General features: G+C 39.5%; 1 protein-coding gene across 4 annotated transcripts in view; it reads left to right on the top strand.

The window, feature by feature from the left end:
- CACNA2D3 (calcium voltage-gated channel auxiliary subunit alpha2delta 3) overlaps positions 1-3,133 on the top strand; it is a 454,430-nt gene extending 451,297 nt beyond the window's left edge. For all 4 annotated transcript variants that reach the window (XM_064723753.1, XM_064723751.1, XM_064723749.1 and 1 more), the window contains 3 exons: positions 808-923; positions 1,722-1,801; positions 2,639-3,133. In XM_064723753.1, the coding sequence (XP_064579823.1) occupies positions 808-923; positions 1,722-1,801; positions 2,639-2,731 (289 nt within the window). In that variant the 3' untranslated portion in view covers positions 2,732-3,133. The remainder of the gene's footprint in view (positions 1-807; positions 924-1,721; positions 1,802-2,638) is intronic.
- The last annotated feature ends 18,261 nt before the right edge of the window (positions 3,134-21,394 follow it).

The raw sequence follows: 21,394 nt of genomic DNA, 5'->3' as shown, positions 1-21,394 counted from the left end.
TCTCCACATCTTCTTGGTGCTCAAACCCTCACTTAGCATTCTGTACATTTACAGCAAACCACACTGCAAAACACCTAATTCTTGGAGTTGCCAGATTTCAGTGATATTTTACATGGCTGACATGCTGCTGATAGGATGTACAAATTCTAACAGATTGCTTCAAAATTTTGTGTAGAATTGGGTCTGAGCTTAAAGCCATTTTTTGTATTGTGTCCTGAGTTTCAAAGGAAAGGGTAAATAGTGTCTACCTGGCTCTGCCTTTTGCCCCTTTTCTCTTTGGTATGTGCTTAAGGGTTCAGCTCACTGAAACTCTGTGCATCACTGACTGGTGCCCACAGGATCCTTCCCTGGGTGATTTCCTTCTTACAAAAAATGCCTTTATTTTTTTGCTGTCCCTTTGAGTTGCCTACTTTGTCTTCATTTGAATGTGGTGCTGAGTTATCACCACATTTATACCAGATAGTCATTATTCTAATATAAATCACTTTGGAAAATGTTGAGGGCTAATCTCTGTTTTGTTGGCTCAGTAATAAAATGGCTCTCCAGAGGGCAGATGAAAGCTGAGATCAGGAGTTGCTGTTGTTCAAGCAAGACCCAGAGTGCACAAAGGCCCTGATACAACTGTAGAGACTCAAACTTGGGGCTGTGAGCTGTCAGTGTGTGGCTGCAGAGGAACCTTCATTAGAGTTGTGGATCTGTTCCATTCCAGACTGTAAATACATAAAACTCTCATAAACTCCTAACAAGAACCAGTGGCTCAGAAATGCTGATAATGTCACCATTATTTGTTTTCTTTTTCATTTTCAGGTCTTTTGTTATCCAGCAGATCCCAAGTAGCAACCTCTTCATGGTGGTAGTAGATAATGAATGCTTCTGTGATTCTATCCCACCAATTACCATGGCACCTATAGAAATAAGATATATCCTTTTATAATTACAGACTGGTCAGAAAAAGATTCAAGATGCAAATATTGAAAAAATTTTTATCATGTAAAACTTGTATCATCACCCATTATATGTGCTGTTTGAAATTAAGCCATCTGCGAATATGTTCTCACATTTTTTTAATGTGCATTCACTTTTTTTTTCTTTTTCTGTTTTGTACAGCCAGTATGAACTAAGCAAGCACACTTATATGGATTTTATTTTATGTAGCATAAGGTCATGGTCATCTTTAGACAGGTGAACATCTTTCAAATTAGGCACTAAGTATGTAAATTTCTTATAAGGATGGATGGACCTCATTGTATTGGAACTTACAGAACTCACTCTAATATAGATACCTCTTTATTTAAAGTTTGACTTTGCATTGAAAATATTTCAGAATCCTGCTTTCCAAATCTACAAAAATTTAGCAAAGTAAATATATCACTTGATTTTTTGGTTGCCCCACTTCCTATTTTTTGCTGTTCTGTAGTTCAGGTAGTTTTGGATTCATTTTTTCCCATAAGTTGGAATTTTTCAGAAGCAGCCTGCAGTCTGCTTTTATTGCAGAATTATGGAAAGGCAGGCCAGCAATGTAAGTGCACACGTGCTGTTGAAAACACAGATCACAGAGAGGAAAGCACTAGAATCACTTTCTTTTCCTTGTGGTGACCACACATATCACCTTGGGGCTTTAATGGGCAGGAAAAAGGAGCTGAAATTCACTGCATTCATTTCAAAACACTCCCATGAGAATGCAATGCTCAGAGCATCTCTCCTTAACTGCCTTGCACATAATGAATCCCTTAAATGTGAACGGTTGAAATCTCAGAAGATAAGAAGGCGCCCAGAATCTTGTCATGGATTTCACCCTGAAGTAAGTTTCTATCTGCTTTTCCTTTCTTTTGAGCTCTGGTACATTTTTTATTTCTTTAAAAATGATTAATAGGAAAACTGTCTTCCAAGATGAAATGTTGGGAAATATTCAGAAGACTCGGTATCAGGGAAGTGAGGGATATTGGAAGTGCTACAAGTCTTTTCTGTGCTTGTGTAGACAATGCCTTGAGTTGCTGCTTTTGCAGACTGGTTTGTGTCATGCCAGAGAACGTGGCAGGGTGTGAGCACTGGCAGCCAGGAATATCTGAGAACTTACTCTGGCCCAAGCAGTGACCACATCCATCCTTAGAGATGGCTGGGAATGTTCTGCAGTTAATGTTTGCTGCAGTAATTAGCTTCAGTGTCATCCCTGTCATGCCATAGTCATTGTGCTCACACATAATATTGCCTGGGAGGGATAGTGACCCCTCCACACTGTGTATTTACTGCTCTGTGTTCTGCATGATGCTCTCACACAGTGCCAAGGAGAGCTGGTGGAGACCAGGATGTGATTCCAGTGGCCTGCACAGGATAGGTTCATTGTCATCCTTTTTACTCTGGAGTAACTTTAATTTCTGCCTCTGCTGATTTAATGCAATGTAGAACAAGACCTAAAGCAGAAAGTGGAGTAGATGGTGTAGTGCTTGTTGTTTCAGTCTACAACCTAAACTTGTTCAGCTCAAAATGTGTACTTGTATTTACTTCCTGAGTATATTTCATTTATGGGCTTTGTTGTTTGCATCAGTGCTCTTATGCCTATGTTTGCTAAAAAAGCATGTGTCATGATTGACTGTAGTGGCTTGTATTTATTTTCCTTTTGTTGTTTTATTTTCTTTAGGAAAATGCAAGAGAATGTGGCGGTGTCTCAGGCCTTAGTGCTAAACCTTCTCTTGTTCTTCTTCCTCTGCTATTGATGATTTTCTCCAGGTGACATTGACTGATGTGTTCAACTGGCATGCTAAAACATGGATAAACTGTGAACTGGGAAATGGTGCAACATAGAGGACATGAAATATAGTCAGAGCATCAGCATTTCATGATTTTAAACTGTTGGTGATATAAATTCTTAAAGATATGTTGAAAAAAGATTTATCTTTTTACTTTGCAAGTCGTGCAGATGTGAATTTGGCATATGGCAGTCATGATTCATCAAAAAAGGACTTGGTAGATAGAGGTGACCATTGCTTTGTCCCATTGAATACAATTTAAACTGTGTACTTTTTTCAATAAAGTATATTAAAATCACAGTTTCAGAGTGTATTTTAAGTATGCTAATATATTTGTTCAAATAATGAATGATGGGAAGAAAATAAAATAAATGGATGATATTTTATTATGCTTTTAGCCTCTTTCTGAAAAACTTCAGAGAAGAAAATGGGGACTTGGCTTTTACAATAAGGCAGAATAGCTTTTATAAACAAGTTAAGGAAATACCTGTGTGTGTATGAAGCGGGGCAGGTTATGCATGGTGTTGAATTGAATATGAAGTTTTGGTATCTGGAAATAGACATAAGATATCTTATCTGCATTTAGAAAGTGAATCAAAGTCTTATTAAAGCCTTCTAACTTAGGCAAGCTTTGGGTCAAATTGGTTGATTTGGCTGCAGGTGGCGTAAATCAAATATTTTTCATCTAAAGGAATGGGAAGATATCTAGAACAGCTCAGATCAAAGGGTGACACTCTTCTGCTGGTGTTCTGAGCTCATGTCAGACAGGAGAAGCTCGTTATGAGGAAAGTGATAAGCAGAGAAAGTCTGACTTGCAGCAGAAAATTGGTTTTCATTGAGTGTCCCTGTTGGTAGGCAAAGATCTAGACCTGTATGTTTTTATTCCAGGCCTTACATTCTTCTTTGTAAGGGAAATGAGGTAATAAAGATGAGCATATTCCTTTTGCAATTGGCAGCAAAGTCCCTGGTGTGGATATATTTGCTGGAGATCTTGATCTTTGAACTATGATAGCCTCAGTTTGTCTTTGGAGTTTTATAGAATGCTATCAAAGGATAACCTGTCCTTCTAACAATATAATACATTAAATGCAAAATAAAATGCCACTGCTCTAAATCTGGTGCTTGGAGACTGCAGTTTCCTGGTTGGGTGTAAGTTTGCTTTCAGCCTTGGGTAAATGCTAAGCAGATTTGTTGTGTATCTTGGGGGAACAGGGAGCAGGGCCACTGAGAGGGGCTTTGTTTTAAAGAATACTACTCAGCTTGTAAGGGGAAGAACTAGTAAAACAAAATTTCCACTCCAATGCTTTAATGGGTTCAAATGCACTGGCGCTCCCTCTGATTCTGAAACCATTCAGGTCTTTGCACTCATAAATTTCTTTTCCTCGTGTCTTTTTTTTTTTTTTGAGTATTTTCCTACAGACTTCTTATTGATCTCAAAATCTTTCTCTGTGGAATAATTTTCCAGCTGACATTCAGTCAAACTGTTGTCCTAGTGACATTATCTTTTCACTAAGCAAATTGGGAACTCAAGGCATTTTCTCCACTTTGGCTGACATGGATATCCTGCTCTTCTTTGTTTGGTTTTTCTCTGAGCTCCATTCCCCCTTACCCTCCATCATCCTCTCAAAAAATTAATATCAATACTTTATAAATAAAGGATTTCATTTTTTATTCTCCTTCTGAGTTTCCAGGATTCACAACACTGCAACCTCAAAGCTTTTGTATATCTGATTACATTCTTGTGTAATGGTATTTAATGGTTATAGCCAATACAATACAGGTGGTTTTCCTTGTTAGTAGAATGTGGAAAAAAGTATCTTTCTCATTAGGACTATGGAAAAGCTCTGCATACAACTGTCTGATGTGTTAATCATCTTTGCTTACAAACAAAGGAAATACATTAATGGAGAAAGTGTATTTCTACAAAAGCTAGGTGAAAATCTGTAATAGTAATTCATTGTTCATTTTGGGAAGAGAAGGGTGGTTTTTTAATTGCAAAGGAGACAGGAAGATTAAAGTATGACAGTCTAAATTAATATTGAGAAAGAGATTTAAATATGGGCATGTAAATGAATATTGCTCAGAGAAATGTGACAGTTCATTTTCACACACTAAGGCAAAGTTATGAAGGCAGAATGCATTGGTGTACCCAAACAAATCACTGTGTGAAACAGAGTAATCCAAGTCAATTGCTAAGTGTAATAACAGTTTTATGAGTTGCCACGTCTCTTATTGAAGTTGTATTTTTAATTTTGTATCTATTCCTTTGAAGTTTCGGGTGCAGTGCGAATCCAGGCTGATAAAGCCAGTCAGGAAGGATGGACACAAGGGCAGGGACTGAAGGATGTGCACAGTCAGTCCCTTCTCCAGAGGGAATGGCTGCAGCAGGAGCAGCCTGGGCTGAGCACAGCAGTGATGGTAATGGGTTTCATGGGACACAGTTCTCCAACAGGGGAAACAGATTGAATCTGTTGAAACAGATTTCCAGAAGAGCTGGAAATGCTGATGTTGTTTCTGCCTGTGTTTGATTTTGCTGGTCTCTGTGTCATTAGCTCTGAAGCTGTGAAGATCTCATGCCATGAAGTGGGTCTGTGCTGTCATTCCATAGCCTGTGGCAGGTCATAGAGGGTTATGGAATTTAATTCCATTATCTCACTAATCTGAGATGCTATTTTTCTTAACTATTGAAATTATTATGCAAGGTCTGATGCAAAGTCAATTGCACTAAACAGCGAAAGAAATATGTGTGCATGTGTGTACATACAGCTGCATATATGTGAGCTACATATATTTTAATAAAGAGGAAATTCAGACATTTTCTGTATCTTTTATCTCCCTGAATCTGAGGACAAATCCAAGGAGAACTGGGACAACTGTACAGTAATTTTCTGCACAGCAAGAGGCAGAGCTAAAAGCTTTAGCTTTTGCAGGGCTTGGATCTTTTTTCTTCTTTACTCTCCTTGCTAATGGCATTGATTTGCAACTTATTAGCCCCAGCTGCCTCCTCTTCCTTTAATCTTGATAAAGTAAAAGCTGTCTGGGGGCTCAGGGCTGGCCATGGACACACCATTTACTAATAGTTCTGTGTGGGAAAACTGTCCATAACTGTCAGTGCTGCAAACACTCCTTTAAAACCATGCAAGCCAGAGAGCCTGAGGCAGGTTTCCACAGCTGTGCTATCTCCTCTCATTGTTTTTGTGACACTGAGACAGCCTGACCCACTGTGTTTGGCTGCCAGGGCCAGCCCTGCAATATGTGTGTTCAGCGACACAGGTGGCTGCCCAGGGCAAGAAGATATTAAAAGCAGCAGTAATTGTTTCGTTGCCTAAATGGCTTCAAGAGACTGCTTCAGTTTTCTTCTGATAGCAGGAGCCCCAGAACAAGGCACTGGCCTGTTTAGCCCTTTAATTCACGAGGCAAAATAGAAGTTTGGCACAGAAGGTTTGTGGCTGGAAGCCTCCAGTTATTTCCATGTGTTTCCTGAGCCCTTTATGGCCTCCAAGGACTTTTATATCTTGGGACTTTGTGTGCCTCAGAAATTCCAGATTTAATGTAAATAGGCACTCATAACTGGAAAGTTTTCTGCAGGAGAGTGCATCAAAACCTTTCACCCGTGGAAAATATTTATATTTGATTTTCCTATTTGATTATTCTTTTCCCTGAACTGCCCCAGATACTCCCAATAATATGCAGCTCTTTTTTCTACTTGTTCCAATCCTTCCCTGTGTATTTGACTGCCTTGTTATTTATCTGGTGTACAACAACATATTCCCTGTGACAGGTCCAGCTCCCATGTATCCACTGAGAGAAATGGTTCCCATGTACAGAGCCCAGAAGGTCTCACTGGAGTTTTTCACAATCCAGTCACAAGATAATTTTCATCTCCCTTGCCTTTAGCCTTTGGCCCTTAAGCTCAGATCATATTTCTTCCAATGTAATAATATTCTTGTAGCTCCTTGGGAGCATTTATGTCCTCTTCCAGATTCTGTCCTAAGTTTCTTCCCAAGAACAGTTGTTGGAACTGGATGCTACAACTTGGATATACCAACTCAGAGTCCCTTCTTGTGGTGCTCTGAGTGGAAGGATGTGCCTCCAACTCTTCCAGACATTTTCCCTTCTTCCCATGGTAAGTGCGGGTAACTCAGCAAATGTTATTTTATTGTTTGCACTTCAATATGAATGATTTTTGAAGTCCACAGTTCTGCCTAGCAGATGCTTTGAAGAATTTCAAAGGACAGGGTTAATTTAGGAAGAAGTCATTGACTCTTCTTGCATTAGACATTTTTGACTATTTTCTCCCAAGTCTCATGGTGTCTTAATTAAGACTAGGCAGTCAAACTGTGGATTGATCCAACCATCCAAGTGATGAGAGGCTAAAATCTTAAGACAATTTCCTTTTCAACAGTTTTAGCAGCTTTGATTGCTCATCACTGTGGCAGGAATAGCCAGGTAATTGTGTTTGTGTCACACTACCCTCTAACACCTCACCAGGTGTCAAAAGCTCAGTTTCTGCTCTGCTCTGCTAACAGTTTCTGGCAGCAAATGGGGTGTGTTGACTACATACAAATGTTCAGGTAATTCACACAAGATTGACAAAATAATATGGAAAAAAATCAATGTAATATCACAGTAAGTGGCATGAAAGCAACTGTGTTCCCTGTGATATTTTCCTTATTAATTGCAAGTCACTTGTTATCTTTAAATGGGACTGAGGTTAAATTTCCAGCCTGTCATGTCACAGTGCTGTAAAATCCAAGATGCTTTTGAAGAGTTGAGCTCTAGTTCATTCAAGTAGTGCAGAATTTGGTTATCTCCTACTTGAATTCTTTTATCAAGAGGTTATAAGGAGTTGACAGCTAGTAGGGCCTCTGTAAGATCAAGCTGGAAACCTGATTTTTTCATTCCAGATGTGGTCTTGAACTGCACTTATATGTGTTTAAAGCAGCCTTGTACGAAAAGGTTACACTTGACAATTCTGAGTCAGATTTGAACCTTAACACCAGAAGTTCAAGTGGTTAATGCTGGGTTTGTTTGACTATGTTAGGATTTAGTTTGCAGCTTTAACATGCTGGGTATTTCACTTGCAGGAGAAAGGGAAGATCAGATTTCAGTTCATGGTGAGAAGTGTTTTGAATCAGCTATTTAAATGTCTTAGGCAGAGTGCTAAATGTTTAATAGAGGAAGCTGGTCGGGACTAGCTGGGATGGCTGAGCTGACTGAGAGTGCTCGGGGCACACATGCAAATGTGCAGAGGAATCCTGAAAGGGGAAACTCAGAATCCTTTTGGTTTGTTTCTTTGTTATTCATTTGGCATTGGTCAGTCTGGTTCAACTGGAAAGATGAATTATGATTTTTCATTTTCCCAGGTTGTTTGGGGGGTGCATATGGGTGGGGAATTAATTTAGAAGCAGTCAGCTGCATTCCTGGATCTTCTAATGCTTCCTCTGAGACATTACTGTGATATGTGCAATAGTTAAGAGAGAATCCCAAGTTCCTGACAATATTTTTTTTATCTGTTAGAGTTAATGAAGCTGTTTAGGTACATCTGTTTAATGTCTACAGATGTGAGTGAAATAATTAGTGAAAAAAGTAATCCATTACATTGCTGGTTTCTAAGCACCAAAAACAAACCAGAGCAACAATTAATTTGTAATTCCATTATCTCTGGCAGACTTTGAAAAGCAGGACACGAAACCTGGTCATAAAGACTCTAATGGAGACTTGTGATTTCCCATCATCAGATCTTTGTGGGTTTCAGAAAGCCATTTTCCTTTAAAGTAGACATTCCTCCTGTGCTTTCTTCTTCAGTCTTTCAAACTCTAAACCCAGAGAATTTCAAGAACTCCCAGGAAGTCTGTCCTCTGGAGGGACAGTAAACAAAGAGTATTTTGAATTCTGCTTAAAACCTGGAGTTAGTGTGACACACTTGAATTCATACAAGTATGGACTCAATAAGGGATATCTAGTTAATATCATTTAGGTCCACTAGTAATGATATAAACAGAGATCTCGGTAGGAAGATAAATATTTTGCAAGATATAGAAAGGTCAGGAATTTTTATTTTCCACTGATAAAAGTTTTCTTGGCAGAAAACCTCCAGATTTTATTTAAAAGAAAAAGCTTTAAAAACTTGGGTTTATGAGAACTCAGAGGGGCATTGTTTAAGTCCGGTTTTTAACCATGAAATCCTTCTGACATATGGCAGTCATTATGGATTTGCATCTGTCTATCTTGGAGGATTTTTTCTAATAGAAGATACTTAAAAGTTTCACATTTAACAAATTTTTCAATAAACACTTGAGAACTTCTTAACAGTAAACAATGATCTTAAACTGCCTTGCCAAGCATGTAAATGATCTACAACTTCTAATACACCAAGATTGTTGCATATTTTCAGCCCTGCATTTGGGACCTCTAGGCAATGCTGTTTCAGATTAGGATAAACCATGAATTTCTTAACTGTTTCACTTGAGAGAAGAAGGCTTTATCGTTCTGATATTCATGGCAGAAAACCTGGAAATTTGTCCTGCCCATTCCTTTCCAAATACAGCAACCTTATCTTCATTAGCATCTGAAAGATTTAAGATTAGTGGAGGATACCCTAATTCAAAAAAATGAAAAAATGAATATGCTCTGAGTAAAATAAACAGGAAATTCTATGTTTTATACTGCTTTCCCTGCCATTCCCTGAGCTTTTGCCTCAGTTCTACACAAGAAGAAAAGTCTCTTGCAGCATGGCAGGCATAAAGGAAAGATTATGGCCTCTTGAAAGGGAAGACTGACACATTTTCCCCCTGTCCTGTTGTAGCTATCAATTGAAATATTCATGCCACATTCTTGGAAATATTCTTCCTTTCATGAAGTCCTACAGGTAAAGCTGGCTATGAACAGGGAGGGCATACAAGAGTCAGCTTTTTTGTGTTTTAGAGAGTGAAATGAAATTTTTTGGGACAGCATTTTCATAGCTTCAGCAGTACAGCAGTACAGCAGTACACAGCAGAAAAAAAGAAACAACATACATCAGTGCCTCAGAGGTGACTTTGAGCAAAGGCAGCTTGGTGCACACTTGTGTTGTGCCAAGGGCAGGATCAGGATCTGCCGTTTAAGTGTGAGCACAAGCAAGGGGAGCACTGAAAGCTGAAGCAGCTGAAGACAAGGGAACGGGGAGGGAAGTTGCTTCCAAATAAATTCTGCAAAATGGGAAAACAAAAAGACAAGTTACCCACTGAGCTTGGTTTGGTCCTGATTCAACAGAGATTTCCTCTGGAATTCTTCTACCGTATTGTCCTCTTTTTACAGTTTGGGAGAGGAAAATGCAGAGAGCTCAGGATGTGAATCCTCTGAGATTCTGCATTTGTGTTTCAGTCAGGAAGTAAGAGTAGTCTGGTGCTTGACCTGACTGGGCTGTAAATACTTTGCCCCAGAACTGCTACATTGATCAAATCAGGAAATAAAACTGAGGAGCTCAGGTTTCAGTCAGCTGTGTGCAAACAATGTGGAGATATGGCTCCAAAGAATTTCACCTATCAGCTGCATGTTCAGCCTATTAAACTGCAGTGTCCTGAGAGAAGATCTTCTAAATCAATATAGAATAAGAAATCAAGTGTAAAATCACCTATATCTCACAAGTGCTGGTAGAGGCTTATCCATTTTTTAATGGAAATAACAGCATTATGGGTGCAGGTATCTTTTCCATATCTTTAGTGAATTCTAGCTGGAGTGTATAAAGTCTTTCATCTAAAGTATCTGTTATTTTAAAGTCAGTGCTATAAGTAAATAAGCTATTTTGAAAAATAGCTCTTAAAGTATGTGCATTTATCATGCTTATCAGAAGTCACATTTTCTCCCAAAGAGAGAAATCTTGAATGGTGCCTGTAAGCCCTGAAGTGCAATATCCTAAAAAGTCTGCTTTCTGGAAGAAGAGAGTATTAAACTAATCTTAAAGACTTAACATAAGTAAGTAACTGTGAAACATTGCAAAATACTCCCAAAAAGCCTCTTGGCCCATTTGTTACTGAACTTCTAGAATCATAAATTTCTATTACCAGCACTGTCTTCTGGAAGACATTTGCAACTCATATAAATGAAAAAACAGGCGCTTATCAAACAGACAATGCTTTAACATATCAGTAGATCAGGTTTGGGGGTTTTTTAATGGCTGAATAATCACTAAAGAAGCACAATCACAGCATTCATGAAGAAGGAAAGAGAAAGCAAATGGATATAAAATTGATCTATCATTCTTTGTTCCAGTCTTTAGAGACTACTGGACTCCACATCTGTTTCTTCTCCATGGTTTTATCATGATGGATCTTTTCTGCTTATAGGGCTCTAGGTCCTTTTAAATCCTTCCATTTTGTGTTTCTATTCCTACTCACATTTTTCCATGAGTTTTAAAAAACAATCCTAAAACACCCAACAAACCACCAAACTCTACTATCATACAGAAGAAGTAAAAGAGCTCAGTGAATCTTTTTGGAGTTTTCACACAGTCTGCTGCCATTAGAAGCAGAAAGATCAGTTTAGCACAGCTATAGGGGATGTGTGTATATATATATTTGTATATGTTACAGCTCTGGGAAGTAGTTGTGCTGTAAGGAGCATTATTTTCCTCATGCAGGTATTGATAAGCCACATGTCATGCAAGCACATCCCTGCTTTCTGGTTCTGATTACACCCTCTTAACCCAGCCTATGTCTCTGCACTGGAGGGCCATAACTCATGGAATATGAAGTTCAGGCTGGCTTCTCAGGTGACAGCATAACTCTTTGGAGTCTCCTGGTCCAGTCCTCAACAGAGAATGTAAATCCTTGTCTCCTGATGAGTTTGGAGAGTGTGGCAGCATTCCCTCTATCCATGCTCTGCTCCCTACTCTCCGTTCCATCTATGCTCCCTACTCCCTCTGAAGTGTCTAATGGATGGGCTGGGGGGTGGAATTAATAAAGAAAATCTATTGAGAAGCCTCAAATGGCAGCAATTTTTTTTTCAGTTCTCTTTGCTTTCACTTGGTGTTTTTCAAGGATTTTTGGGGGAGAATTAGCTTCAGGTCCTATTTATGCGTTACATAATGTGCTGTTTAGCACTTGTGGCCTACTTGAAGTGTCTTGGCAGGACCAATCAAAAGTAATTGAATTCCATGGTGCACTTCTAAATTATCTTCTTGAATACAATATAGAGCATAGTACTTTATCTGTCAATTCATCTTTCCTTCAGTTTCTGGGAAAGAAAAGACATTGGTTTTATCTTGAGCCTTGACTTCAACAAAATGTTATTTTTCCTTCTGTTTCTCTGGAGTTTGCTGGAAGCTGGATTGGAAAGGACCAGTGACACCTACTCAGAGCAATCTGAGAAGGAAATAAAAGTACATCTGGGTCTGATTCTGTGATCCACTGCAAGGATTGTGTGTTTGAAGTGGCCACTGGTGACTGGAACCTCAGCATTTCTGGGCTTCTGCAACTTCGAGTTTGGGGCTTTTTAGCAGGGTTTTAAATCACATTTTACCCTCTTGGCTGTTCTTAAGCCCTGCAGTCCTGTGCTAACTTCTTCAGCTGCAGTGAATTTAACCTCTTGGTTAACCCAATGGCAAGAAGAAAAGCTGTGTGTATCTGTGTGTGTATCTGTGCTGCTGCTGTGTTTTCACCCTTTTTCACCTATGCAGTTCTCAGAAACTGACAGTTCTTAAAAGGAACGGAGACCATCATTATTCTTCTTTTTTTATTCAGTTGTCTCAGGTTAATAAATGACCTTTTACCTTTACTGAGGAATTTCCCCATATGTCTGCTCAAAGAATTTCCTTGGATGATTCTCTGTGGATTTCATTCCATGTTTTGTAGAAGTGAATTATGATTGGATTAGAAAGGCGTAAATCTTCCTGAGTTTTCAGGAGATTATTTCCTGGATTTCCAAAGTTAGCAGTATGTCATTCTATCTTCACCCATGCCATGGGCCCTGTATCTCTGCTCCAGGTGGAATTGGTTTCTGTCTGGTTGAAATTAATTTGCTTTAAGTTGGAGTTCTAAATTTTAGCAATCAAGAGCAACTGAGATCATGCAAATATAATCAAAATTTTAAAGTGATTTAGAAAGCTCACTGCTGATAAAACACAGTCTGGCTAATTTTCTCTCTGCAGAAGGCAGCTCTCTATCAGGTGAGATCTGATTGATCCAGTGGAATACAGTGAAACCTCCAGAATTTAAGCTGTTTGACAGCAAATCATACTTTGTTTTCTTTATTGTGAAAGCTTCTAAGGTATTGCATGTTGCTTGTTTTATAATTTTGTTATAAAAAGAAATGTGTATTCTTCAAGATTCTCTTGAAAGCATAGCAATTATTTCTGATAATTTTTCTGTTCAGAAAACTAATAGATATTTTCCAGTGAAATGTTAGCTTAAACATGTTTCTTTAAAAATTGTAATTAGTAGTCTTGTGAGTTTTTCAGTATTCAGTGAATTCAAAAGGATTCCAGTTTCCTTGCACCTCTGCTGAAATGAAAGCAACACTAATTGCACCTGGAGGGTCCTGTCAGGACATAAGGATCTGAAACATCAGGAAATTATTAGTGAAAGAAACAAATATTGGAGAGGCCAGGTCCACACTGCAGATGCTTCCTAATCTGAGGAAGTCAAATATTAGAGCTGCTTCCTAAACAAACCCTGCAAGTTCCTATTTTCACATGAGTGTCCCCAGGGAGCTCTGGGCAGCTGGCAGGTTCCTGTGCCCTGAGCCAGGATGGGCAGGGCAGAGCTGAGGGCTGAGCAGAGCTTGTGGTCAGTTCTGACTGAAAGCTGGCACTTGGCACAAGTATTTTGTCAACTCAAAATATTTGTGACTGGTGCTAGCTGTATCACCCATTGTAATTTTCAATATCGTCTCCATTCTCAGTCATCATCCCCCGGTGCACAATCTCAGTAAGCCTGAAGGGCATTTCCTCAGCAAGTCAACATTCAGGTGGGACTCCAGCAGCTTCTTCTGCTTTCCTATCCTGTTAACCTGTACCTGAGTCTGCTGGGAAGGGCTGGAACACTCCTTGGCTTGGTTGCACTGGCGTAATAATATCAGTTGTTGTGGCTAGAACAATTGTCTGTAAGCTTTAGCAATATGCTATTGGCTAGAAAGCTTTTAAAACATCCTTAACAAAGAAATCTTTGGCTGCTGCTGGCTGTATGTGAGTTTTTGCCATCTTCCTTTTGTCTCAACCATGCAATGAGGCTGATGCTGCAATAAAAGCTCGAGGAATGTACCCCAACAGTCCAATCCTGTTTGGGAAAACAAACTGCCAATAACAGCTGTAATTACACCAGCCTGGCCAGTATAGCTCCCCTTTTGGATATATTTAATATAAAGATATTTTTTCTCCTCACACAACTTTCATAGTGACATAAATTAAACCAGAGAAAAGCACTCATAGTCCTTATATGAATGTACAAATGGAGAGTTGTGTTTATATCCCAATTATAACAGTTATAATTAAACCACTATAGCCATGCTGGTAAATTTCCCAGTGCAGTGAAGCCCTGAATGGGAAGCAGAGTCTGAAAGGTCTGAAATTGGCTGATGCCACCCAGCTCTAAAGCAGCACTCTGTGCCCAGTTCAGTGTGGGGCAAGTCTGTGGCCAGGGGGGGACCTTTCCTAATCTAAATGAAAATACAGCTCTAGATTGAAGCGGGGGAAGTGGAGACTTGCAGGGGAAAGAGATTATGTTGCCAACCTGGCATTCCCCCACCTTTTTAAAAAAGGCTTAGTCAGGAATTTTTGGGGGGTCAGATTTGTGCCCAGCAAAGAGCTGAATTGTTTCTGATGTGCACCAGGAGCCTTTGCCTCTTCCAGATAAGGTGGCTGCAGCACAGCTTTGATTAGGCCAGAGCTCAGCAGAACAGACTGATAAAGAAGGATGTCTCCTGGTTAATAGAGGCTGGTGCAATATAGCACAAGGCCCTGCTGCTTTCTAATCTACTGCTATTAACTCCAGACTGAATTTAAAAGGACACTAGGTTTGATTTAGAAAGATCCAAACAGCTTTGGACTCTCCTGTGGGCTAGAATGGCTTTGCAGTGTCATCCTTTTGTAGTTAAAATGAGCAAAAGCATCCCCTTTCACTCTAAAGAGAGGAGACAGGTGTCTGTAACCCCTTTTTAATGTCATCCCTTCCTAGAAAAGCCTCAGGGTGCTGAGTGATCTTCAGGGCATTTTGCAAAATACATAATTTTCTATTAATTTTAGAGGTTATGTGTTATGATGGTAATTGGAGCTCTGTGATGGTTGGAAGTGGGGGAATTTACCACAGGCCTAATCCCTGGTTGTTAAGGAAGGATGTGAATATTTAAATCTTGTCTGGGTAGTTTAGAAGGTACAGAAAGATTCTGGGTAAGTTCTTACTCTTTGTGACAATTTCTATAAATATTTAAAGGCATACTGTCAGATGCACTGATAACCTTTGCCCTCAGAATTGTTTATATTTTAATTGTACATAGGATAGTTTAATAAACTGTATATATAAATTATATACACTTAGAGAGCTAGCTGTTATGGGAAACACCCTTTGATTTTTTTTCATAGTAACAAATCAATCTCTGTTCAGGAACAAATATTGTACTAAGCATAGAAAAATTGCTGGAGGGCTTGGATATTTTTGGAACTCTAATCCTGATCTTCTAACATTAGATTTTGGTCACTGGAAGTAGCATAAAATATCTATAGAGCTTTGCTCTCTATAGAAAGACCCCAAAAAAGTGCATAAATCTTCTAAATTACTGAATATATTCAGAAGAGAAGGATTTCCAGTCACATTTCAGCTGGTGCTGCAGACAGCAAGTACTGAATTGGGAAATCAGGGGGAAACTGAATCAGATGGAAACTGAATCAGACAGAAACTGAATCAGACAGAAACTGAATCAGATGGAAACCCTGTGCTGATTCTGAGAGAAGTGTGTCACTGATGAGCTCCTGAGGCTGGCGCAGAGGCTTTGATGAGCTCTCTCTCTTGCAGTGCCTGCCCTGGGCACTCCTGGCAGTTTCTGTGCGTGCCCTGTGCTCTTCTGCAGGGACATTGTGCTCAGTTTCCCTCTCCAGCCACCAGCTCAGCTCCTCTCCCAAACTCCCATCTTTCCTCACTAAAAGCAGGTCCCACTTCCAACTGCAAAGGGAAGGAGAGCTGAAAGCAGGAGAAATTTGGTTGCTGTGAGATAGTATAGAGTCAGTCGGATAGCTTTTTAAAGTGCTTCAGGGTCCCTTGGGATGAGATGTGCTACGGAACTTTCAATTATTATGTTTTAAACTGTTCATTTAAAAATGCCAGCTTAAGTATTCGGCAAGGTGAGATGGGACTTGTTGAGCCCAGGTTGGAGACCTGTGTAAAAGCAGAAGCAAGGGGCTTTAATGAGGTTCTCCCAAGGCTCAACAGCTTGAAGAGCTTCTTAGAGAAGTGTGCACTGCCAGGCTGTTTTTTTCCCAAGTCCTTACAGCTCTGGTAATATGGTTTGAAATGAAAATAAAATACAGAAGCTTAGTTAATGTATGCCACTTCCTCTGCTGAGCTTAACACACGGCTCAGTCCTGAACTTACTTGGTCATTTTGATGATTGGCCACTTATGTATAATACACTGTACACTTTGGCTTTTTATTTCCTGTTTAATTCTGAAAAAAACAATTACAGTACCTCTCTAAGAAGCAATTGTAGTCTTTTAAAATGTCACGGCACATTAAACATGCTTGTATTTTAGCAATGCCACAATGCATTACTGCTAAAAAAATATTTTATGCACATTACAGATAAAAGACACAATAGATTTTGAGGAAAGACTTCATGCCACAGAAATAAGCGATGGCAGTTGTGCAACAATATGAGTAGCTGTTAAATTGTATTAAGATGTGGTTAACATTTTTGGACAAAAGATTTTAGCATGGTTTTGTTGTAACCTTTCGCTTTCCATAGAAAATATTTTTCCTTGAGGGGAATAAACCAAAATCTTTTTCTAAAAAAAAAAAAAAATTAAAATCCGAACACGTTTGCTTTGAACTAACATTAAGAAACAAAATGAGCAGTTCCTGTTCCACTTAAAGGGTGTAGTTTTGAATTTAATGTAAAAATGTTTATTAGGATGAAAAATGCTATCTTTTTGTTGACTACCTATTCTTTTATTTTTTTCTTACTTGAGACCTGCAAAGCTCCATGAAGTTTTAAGGGTATATAAATAGCATCATGTTTCAATAGGGAAATATAATTCAGATCTGCCTGACTGTTAACATTGGGAAAAGCAGATGAGGAATGAGACATTTTCCTGAAAGAAAATGCTGTCTCTGTTCAATAAGTTTTCCCCTTCATGTTGCAGTGTAGGAGTCAGTGGCCCTGATCCAAGAGGCACTAAACTAGGTTTGCCCAGATTCTTACACAGCTCCACCAGCTTTGGTAGAGGAGCTTTTTTGCTAAAAATTAAGCAGATGCATAAATGTCTCCTGGAGCAGAGCCCAGCTTAGCAAGGGGCTTTACCCCCTGGCAGGGCAGTGCTGCACAAGCCCAGCTCTGAGGCTGCCTGCACAATGTGTTCCAGAGCCATGCTCAGCCACTCATGCATCCTTTCACTTCAACATGGGCTTGTTTGGGATTCTTTGTTCCAAAATGTGGATTTGAATTCAAATGAGCCTGAACACAAGCCAATAGAGGAACTTCTTTCTGTCTCAAACTATTAAATGCCTAAGCATCTTCAATTAAAAAAAAACAACAGAAAAACTAAACAAGGGACCTGACACACACTGGCTGGAGCTGTAAAAGTCATGTGCTTATGTGGTTTTATTTATTTTTCACATATGTGCAATTGAACACTATCAAAGCAAGCCCACAATAAAATGCAGTGGGACGTCAGCATTAACATCTGTCTGCCCTGTGCTGTTCAGTGGAGGCAAAGTCCTCTTTTCCACCACAATTTCTAACTCTGCTTTCCCCCTGGAGCAGAGTGGGCCTGGGCCAGGCTTTGGCCATGGTGCTCCTGGTTCAAGCAAGGCACAGAGTCCTGGAGCAGGGTGAGCTTTCAGCTAATCTGCTCAGACAGACACCCCTGTGATTTGTGTGCCCTGCCTGATCTACAGGCTCAGATCAAAGGGAAAGGCAGGCTGGTAATGTCAGAGCACACAGCTCCCAGACTGTGGAAGTGAAGAACAGCACCTTGAGCTGCAGCCATAAAGGGAATCTGCCATAAATCCTGCTGTGGTGTTAGAGCAGGATAGGTGAAAGCCACCCACTGTGCTTGGCTTGTAGCTGCCACTTTTAAAAACCTTGTTCACTTTTTTTATAAGATCCTTTGGAGGTCTCTGTTATAGCAGCATGTAGTTCTGTACTCCTATAAAATCAGTTACTTGCATGCTTTTTGCTGGAAGCTGAGAATTTTTGATGACATGCACATTTATGTCAGGGGAGTGACAAGCATTAGTGGCTGTAGCCAGGACTTTGAGTCAATAAAGGGAGAAGCTCATTTCCATTCCAAGGCCTGGTGCATTATTTGGGCCTTGCGGTTGGACCAAAATCCTGACAAACCATAGATAAGTGGCAAAACACTCAATAATCAGGATTAGGTAATAAAATTGAAAAGGTTTGAGGGATATTGGTGGATCCTGGGTGTGGAGACAAATTTCCCTCCCAATTTCCACTGAATTAAAGCATCTAGGAGAAGAGGCTGAGTGCCTGAATGAAGACAGAATTCTGGAGAAAGCATAGGGAAGCCTGAGGGAAGTTGGTCAGTGAGCCTGTACTGTCAGAGAGAAGTGCTCAGCAGGGAATACTTGTCCTCAGAAAATAGGAAATTCTGGCAACAAGGATTCAGCGCTCTAGGTAGAAGGGGCTACAGCCTGCAATCCTTTGGTAGGAAAATCTTTGATCACACTGCAAGAGATGTCCTTGGTGTGGAGCTGAGGTGGGCTGAGTTAGCTGCTCTGGAACTCTCCCCATCCTCTCCCCTGTCTAAAATCCTTGCCCAGAAGAGAGGAGGTAGACAAGAATAAGACAATAAGTGGTTTTGCTGGGAAAAAATTAAGCTGGAAGTAGGCTGAAAGAAGCCAACATCTTGGTTCTTTGAATTCCTCTCAGCTTTGCACTAGCCCCAGGGAGGAATGGTTATTTAGCCACCCTTGGCCCTGCAGCTGAATGAAGTTGCCTGTTGCTCTGGGGAGTCCCTTTGGTGTCTTGGTGACTCTCCCTCCCTGTGTGACCATCACAGGCATGTTCTGCAATCCCAAGGATGTGGTAGGACCATCAGTCAGTCAGAAAGGAACCCTAATGCTGGAAATTGTGGGGGAACCCAAATGGTTTCAGGGTGCCTTGGACAAGAAATTGTTAAGCCTGGGAGGTTTGGGCTCTTTCAGAAATGAAATGTGTAAAGATAGTTCCTGCAGGAACTGCCAACTGTAGTGACTTGGTTGAACAATGAAAACAGACAGGCTTTTGTTGTGGGTGCTTTGTAACAGATAATTCTCAAATGATTAATGAGTTACTGGAGTACCACTAAAGGCCTAACTATTATTCTGCATGGCATTCAGGAACTGCATGAACATGGCTCTTTGGCTGGAGAAAAACTCAAAAGTCAGAGCTTTGGAAAGCTAAAGCACATAAAAATGTTACACTCTTTTGTGTCTCCAGGAAGCACAGTAATGTGAAACATGCACCACATGTTTAAATTGTGTAGGCTTATTTATACATGTGCATGTGTGTGTATTTACAGGGAGAGAGATTCTATGTGATTCTACTGTTATAAAGCTGTTTTTGTGAAAGGAATGTCTAGAATGAAAGAAATGAACACCCAAAGATTAAAAAAATTAGGTAAATCAGATTGTCAGATATCATGCTGGTATAAAAACTGCATCTACAATAATTAATTTGGGAACTGGACCATGAAAGCCAAGAAATGGGGCCTGAAAATAAACTTGATTAAGAAGATAATGCAGAAGACATATAAAGGAAAACTTATTAGCATAGAGGAGAACATCAGTGAATAAGCAGAGGAATAAATCTCCCGTAGACAGCTGCTCAGATCAGATCAGAACATATTTAAAAGATGAAAGACGACATGAGGAGCAATTTCTCATTTAGACTGGAGAGGAAGGCCTCCAACTGATGTATTCCTTCTATAAATGGCTTTTGGCCAAGACACAAAGCTTCGTCCACAAGAAAATATGGTAGTTGGTTTGCTTTTATCCTGAAAATCTGTAGACAGACAATGACAAGAATTCCACTATAAGAAAGGGATGTAAATGATGAATAAAACTAACTTAATAAAAAAATACATGTTAGAATAGCTAATAGATTTGGGGCATGGAAATGGGAATGTAGTTATGACTTAGGCATGTGTGAAGTACATGTCCTCTAAATCTCATAGTAAAGCTCTACTTGGTTGTTTTGGGTTGGATTTTTTTTTGGTTCTTTTGTTTTGTTGGTTGGTTTGGGTTTTTGTTTGGTTTTTGGTTTTGTTTTTTGTTTTTTTAGTGACTAGGCCTTTAACCAATCACTGGGGTGCAGACTGGTACTGTTTATTAATTTATTAGCTGTTGTGATGAGGGTGTAAGACTGAGAGGAAGTCTCTAGATGATGGGTCATTCAGCCAAAAAACTGAAATTAATCCTCTCTTCTCCTAAAGAGAAAAACAAGACCAGAAGAAGGGTGGCAGATAAATAAGCTACAAAGAAGTACATAAGATACAAAGTTAGCTTAAAAAGAATCTTATTTTATTGTATTTTTAAATTGACAATAGAGGCTTAGAGGAAGAGAAAAAGGAGAAAGACCTGAATTTCCACCTGCATTTTACCTGGGGTATGTAAATACAATTTATTTTTTTTTTTTGTCCCAGGAGAAAGAAATAAAAAGGGATGGAAGACCTGATTGGTCTAATGCCCCATTTTCATTGTTGTACAGCATTTTGGTGAGTCTCAGTCCAGAGGAGCCCTGGCATGGCGTGGCCTCAAGCTGGATGTGCCTGGAGACGTGCACAGTTGGGTATTTTTGGTCAGGCACAAGCAGTCACAGCTGTTGCTATTTTTGCCCTGACTCCTCTCTAATCACTCAACACATTTTAAAGCAAGATATAATGATAGACTATGTTGCCAAGACAGAAAAATCAACAGAGTATCTAAGGGAATATGAAAAGAAATGAAAATTCAAAATGTATCTGGAAGAGAAATATAATGGACAAAAAAACTTTTGATAAAGACTGTTCTACAAACTTGGCAATGTCTCTGCTAGAAGTAAATATGACTGTCTGCCTGCCTTGCTTTATGTTCAATATGTCCAAAATTGGGGGGGTGTGGAGGAAATACAAGGAAGTCTCTTCTCTTGGTGTGGCCAGCTGAGTTTTCAGGCCTAATCCATTCTGAAATTAAAATTAGCTCAAATAGTTGGACTCTACCAGGAAGTTTAAAATGGAGAATTTCCTTCATAAATATGGATAAGAAGAAGACAACTTTTTGGATGTTCTACACAGTGACTTCCACTAGAAAAACAAAATCTCCCTCTATTTTCCCATCAGTTTACCAATGTTCTCACTGAACTTCAAATATTATTTTATACATGACCTAAACTAGAACTCCCTGTTACTACTTATGAAGTATCTGTGGATTTATCGTGGTATTTTTAGTGGTAACCATTGATTCTCCTTATATGGCAGCCAA

Source organism: Zonotrichia leucophrys, chromosome 12, assembly GCF_028769735.1.
Source record: "Zonotrichia leucophrys gambelii isolate GWCS_2022_RI chromosome 12, RI_Zleu_2.0, whole genome shotgun sequence".
NCBI classification, from domain to species: Eukaryota; Metazoa; Chordata; class Aves; order Passeriformes; family Passerellidae; genus Zonotrichia; species Zonotrichia leucophrys.
Note: the sequence above shows the minus strand (reverse complement) of the source record. Positions and strands in the feature narration are given on the sequence as shown.